General features: G+C 40.1%; 1 protein-coding gene and 1 long non-coding RNA gene across 2 annotated transcripts; both read right to left on the bottom strand.

Annotated features, from left to right (window-relative positions):
- On the bottom strand, nucleotides 1–1137 carry LOC117443120 (uncharacterized). The gene is made up of 3 exons (XR_004551622.2): nucleotides 1018–1137; nucleotides 143–705; nucleotides 1–51 (listed from the first exon to the last, which is right to left on the bottom strand). It is a non-coding gene; the product is annotated as an uncharacterized lncRNA (long non-coding RNA).
- Nucleotides 1138–1464: 327 nt separating this feature from the next.
- On the bottom strand, nucleotides 1465–2753 carry LOC139433508 (uncharacterized). Its single transcript, XM_071202544.1, has 3 exons — nucleotides 2343–2753; nucleotides 1702–1971; nucleotides 1465–1607 (listed from the first exon to the last, which is right to left on the bottom strand). The coding sequence occupies exons 1-3, from the start codon at nucleotides 2689–2691 to the stop codon at nucleotides 1465–1467; spliced, it is 762 nt and encodes a 253-aa protein (XP_071058645.1). The 5' UTR covers nucleotides 2692–2753.
- Nucleotides 2754–5349: the final 2596 nt, after the last annotated feature.

The following is a 5349-nucleotide window of genomic DNA, read 5'->3' as shown; positions in this document are numbered from 1 at the left end:
GAGCAGCATCTTGGCTGTCCCATAAGACTCATTAGTCTTGTGGTTCTCCACCTATTTAGAATCATAATCACAATTACATTTACACATAAAAGGAATGTGACTTGAAAATACAATGAAAAATGAGTAGAAATCAAGTGCTTACTTTGATGAGGTAGTCATTTTCCTCTACTCCGTGCACCGCCTTGCTGACCTGCTCGTCGGTCAGGTTGAGAAAAACTCCCGTTCTGTGACCGTAGAAGGACGCCAAGTACGCCAAGACGTACCCGAACAGCTTGTTGCGGTCCAATGTCGTATGCTCCTCTTCCAGTTTAGCTGTAATGACAAGAGAAATAAAATATGTATTATTTCATCCATGCATTTGAATTGCTACATCAATGACATTAATCATAACACATGTATTGTAACGTACCGATGACTTTGGGGATGGCCACGAGTGCCAATCTGCGGCACTTCCGGAGGTCTTTGACGGAGTGCATTGTTTCATCCTTCTGCTCCTTGACCTTTAGCTGGTGAATGACAATAGGGCGGCTCCAGGAACGTATTGATGCAGTCAACTCCCTGATGACCCTCTTCAAATCCCCTTTTTTGATGTGCGAGGCGGCAGGTGGGATCTCTTGGATGTAAACCAGAAACTGTCGCACGTTTTTAAGATAGTGCAGGGTCGTTGTAAGAGCCATCTTATTTGCCCTCTGATACTTCACCCATCTACAATACAAAGACATAAGCACAAAGATAATTATTAACCCTCGTGTTATTTTCCTTTTTTTATGTAACAGCAATAATATTGTACTGTGTAGTTTTTACCTTTTATTAGCATCAATTAAATCAATATTTAGTGCAATTGTGATATTGACCTGTGTGTGTGTGTGTGTGTGTGTGTGTGTGTGTGTGTGTGTGTGTGTGTGTGTGTGTGTGTGTGTGTGTGTGTGTGTGTGTGTGTGTGTGTGTGTGTGTGTGTGTGTGTGTGTGTGTGTCACACATGGGACAACACTTGAGCTAAAAATAAGAGTCACTTACTTCCGCACACGGTCCACATCACACAGGCACTCTAGTCTTCCCTGTGAGAGAAACTTCTGCTCAGCAATGTTGATGGAAGAAATGGAAGCTGGAGTCCGCTTTATATCAAACACTGGGTTTATTGAGAGTCCCGGCCGTGAGCATTGGCAGGGTTTTCACACGACTTCATCATGTGATTCCCCAGCCAACACTGAAGATTACACAGAAACACAGCGCAAATCTACACAGATAATCAAGGAGGAGCCTCTGTTTGCGCCCTTTTCATCCTAATCGATGCAACACATGTTGAGACCAAGGACTGATCCATTAACAACCATCTGTGCATTTGGTCACACTCCCCCTCAGGGAGGCAGGACCTTTTGACCTGTGCCCTGTGTAAACTACAAACAGGACACATAGGGAAAATACCAACAGTCTCCCATGCACAGATCGCATTAAATATTTCCTTCACATTCCCAGCCGTGTTTTTCCATGGCTCATCCATCCAATGAACTGCTTGATCCTGTGCAGCTTTGACTGCACATTGTTAAGGAGCTTGGGCGAAGGATCAGGTCCCTCTTGTAATTTCCTAAAGTCTTCCAATAAGACGTCTGAAAAAAAGACAGGGAAACAATCTGTTACTAGACGACTAACAATCAAATGTATCTCTATAAGGATCATGGCATTTATTCTACCAGCACTCACTGAAGGCGGCGACATAGTCCGGGAATCCTGGCGAACAGGAAGGGCCCGCTTCCGATGTCTGGAGGGGTGCAAGCGGCTCTGCTGTACCAAATATCTGGACTGTTTTTTGCAATTGTGCGTATTTGCACTGCAGAGCTAGGTGGGCTGTATGTAACTTCCTGTTGTAGCCCTGGGCTTGGTGGAGTGCGTCATTCAGCTCCACAATTGTCCCCTTTAAGTTGGCCACCTCATCCTCGTTCCTCTCTTCCTCCTCCTCTTCCCATTGCAGGACTGAAAAGAGATGGAATATAATGTTATTACTTAATATTGTATAACTCATGCATATGGAATACGACATATGACTAACCCTAAGCTAACAGGAGATATCACATGTTCTTTGTTCATGCTAACTACTCAGCCAGTAAACAGCTAAACAATAATTCAGGGCTGATGGGACAGTCTTCACTGGGCACATGCTAAGCGCTAAGCTAACAGGAGATACCAGTGTTCTTTGTTCATGCAACGTGTGTTGACGCTAGCATTAACGTAGCTACTAGCATCACAATAGCCATGTTTACATAGGTTCGGCAGCCTGCTAGGATTTAACACGCGGAATTAACACACAAATGCATACATACAAAGTATAAGTAGGCCTATAATACCTTCACTTGCTCGATCCACGTCCAGTCTGGAAACCATTGGCACCGTCGGATTAGTTGCCCTGAGTGCCGCCAATTTATCCAACATCAGACGTTTCCTGACAACTTTCAGCAGCTTGTCTTTCGATGCAGCAGAAAGTTCAAAATGAGTCTTCATATGACGATCTAGACGGCTGAACGTAGTGGCAACACATGCCGGGACAGGACACTTCTGTGACCGCACATCAATTTTGCCACCAGCCAATTTCACCAATAACTCCCTTTCCTCCTTGTTCAACACCTTGTGAGTGACTATTAAATGCTGATTCAAAGCAGTGTAGTCCTTCAGACACATAGTGCATGTGTTGACCATAACTGCGAAAAAAAAAAGATCCTGGGCCTGTTGAGTTGAAATATATCAGCTGTTCTCTTCGAAGTGTGTACTCGAAAAGTAACGTGCAAGCTTCTGTTGACCAATATATATTCTCACCTGTGACTCCTCCTCTACAAAGCTGGCCAACCACATTGTTAGAGTGAAACTCAATGTGACGTCACTGTTGATAGAGGACACTCCCCTCTACTAAATATGGATAGAGAGACGCCCCTTGGAGTGGGAGAGTCTCGAATCCCGGCCTTGGCATCAAATCTTGAGTTCCTTGAATGAATTGTTATATGTGACCCAAGTCAATATGTGTGCATATTTAATAGTTATAAAAACTATAATTATTATTATTTTGGAATTATTAATAATATTGAGAAGTGGGCTTACATATGTGGGACATCGCCCAAATCCCCATAGGTATATATAGATAACTTTTAATAGGAAACTCTGTTTGACATATGTTCAGAAAGTGCTATTTATTCAGAAATAGCACATTCTGAATGACCCAGTGTACACATCACATTCACATCTCTTTATTGGTCACTGTTTGTCTAAACAAGGTCTGACATTGATATTCATGATGTCTATGGAAAGGTCTCAGTCTGACCTTTGCAGTGATGTATGAAACAAGGCTGAGGGACAAAGCTGGCCTGAGCTACAGTCCCATAATGGTGGACATTTAACAAGTTAAATAAGTAGAGTTCATATGAGCACCTGGACATTTTTGTCTCCACAAGGTTTGAGAATATCTTGCAGGGTCTCATTGGATACGTATTGATCCAAGCTCTGCATTGATATGTGCATTATCTACACTGTAAAACCCGATTAGTTCGGAGTACTCTCAACTTTTGTGGAAACTGATTACCACCAAAGTTTTAAGTAAACTAACTTAAGACTATAGAGTAAATGATTGATCAAAAATGATAAGTTACTTAAACTTAAAACTTTAATTATTATTTGTGTATTATTTAAGTATACTGTACTTATAAACATTGTTTAACACATTTAATTTCTCCATAATGAATTAGTTTGATGCAAAAGTACTTAAATGCATGAATATTGAAATCAACAAATATATTTCTAGATAACTCATTGGCCAATATTTTCTTATTTACAAAATATTCAAAGAACTTCAACAACTTCTGTAGACTTTAGTTTTTTTAATTTATTCAGTCTTAAATTGTTCATCCAATCAAAACATGAATTCTAAAACATGCAATTTCTTACTGCAACATTTTTTTTTTTAAAAAGATCAAACTGTAAGTTTCACATTTCAAAATAAAATTAAAATGTACTTTTCAAAAAGGTACTTATTGTTCACAAAAAAGTAAAATTAATACAAATTAGTTATATTTTCTATTTGTAAAAAGAAACATTTCAAGGAGTTTTGCAAGCCGTTTGAGTATGTATTCCATATCCTTGATATCAGACGGCAGCTACCTACACTAGTTGGCTCTTTGATTTCACTTGTTAGATATATGGTCACACTAGTTTGGCACTCTGCTTTACTAGTTGAATACACAATTATACTAGTCACTCTTTTTCAGCAATGAGTGGCACTTTTGTCCGACAAGTTACCACATAAGCTTCACTAGTGACGCCACGAGCAGCACTAAAGTCCCAACTTGAGTTTTTGCAGTGCTGTTAACTTTTAGTGTCACTAGTACGGTCAGAGGGTCACACTAGTTCATCAAAAAATCTTACAAGTTGGGACTTTGATGCTGCTCCTGGCGTCACTAGTAAGGCTTATGTAGTAACTAGTCAGACAAAAGTGCCACTAGTGGCTGAAAAAGAGTGACTAGTATAATGTGTTATTCAACTAGTAAAGCAGAATGTCAAACTAGTGTGACCATATATCTAACAAGTGCAATCAAAGAGCCAGTTAGTGTAGGTAATTGCTGTCTGATATCAAGGATATGAAATAAATTCTCAAATGGCGTGCCATTGGAGTTAAAGTGCAAAGATGAACAACTGTAGGCACAGGGTTTCAGTGGTTTACCACCATCAAGGACCATCAGCACTTTCAGTGCAAACATGAACAACTGAGGTAGATTTAGACATATTCTACCAAATGTAAACATTATTCAACTGCTTTAAGCAACAAATTAACTGTGCAACACAAACATTGGCATGTGCAAAGTTTCAACCTGTAACACAGCCTACTCTCTCAGTAACAGGTAATTTTTTTAGATTGAGTAGGCAGCCCAAGGCCCATCAGCACTTTCTGTGCAAGCATGAACAACTGAGGTAGATTTAGGGGAAAGACATATTCTACCAAATATAAACATTAAACTGCTTTAAGCAACAAACTATCAAATAATTAACTGTGCAACACAAACATTGGCATGTGCAAAGTTTCAACCTGTAACACGGCCTACTCTCTCAGTAACAGGTCATTTTTTAGATTGAGTAGGCAGGGTTTCAGTGGTTTAACATCATCAAGGCCCATGAGCACTTTCTGTATGAAAGTGAAAGTGTTGATGGCTGCTTTATTTATGTCTGTATGATGTTGTTGTGTGGACGGAGCAGCTACAGGTTAGTTTAGCCTGATGAATCCGATTCAGAAAACACGCATTTTAAAAGCTTTTCGCCTGCCGTCTTGTCTGCAGACTTGTCAAAGCGTTAATTCATGGTTTTTACTAACTGTTA

Source organism: Pseudochaenichthys georgianus, unplaced genomic scaffold, assembly GCF_902827115.2.
Source record: "Pseudochaenichthys georgianus unplaced genomic scaffold, fPseGeo1.2 scaffold_542_arrow_ctg1, whole genome shotgun sequence".
In the NCBI taxonomy this organism is placed as follows: Eukaryota; Metazoa; Chordata; class Actinopteri; order Perciformes; family Channichthyidae; genus Pseudochaenichthys; species Pseudochaenichthys georgianus.
Note: the sequence above shows the minus strand (reverse complement) of the source record. Positions and strands in the feature narration are given on the sequence as shown.

Excerpts from the sequence above, each read along its gene's own strand:
- LOC139433508 (XM_071202544.1), bottom strand. The coding sequence starts at position 2,691 with ATGGTCAACACATGCACTATGTGTCTGAAGGACTACACTGCTTTGAAT. Across the intron at positions 1,972-2,342 it reads CGTGGATCGAGCAAGTGAAG|TCCTGCAATGGGAAGAGGAG; the intron begins GTATTATAGGCC and ends ATCTCTTTTCAG. Across the intron at positions 1,608-1,701 it reads GGACTATGTCGCCGCCTTCA|ACGTCTTATTGGAAGACTTT; the intron begins GTGAGTGCTGGT and ends TCTTTTTTTCAG.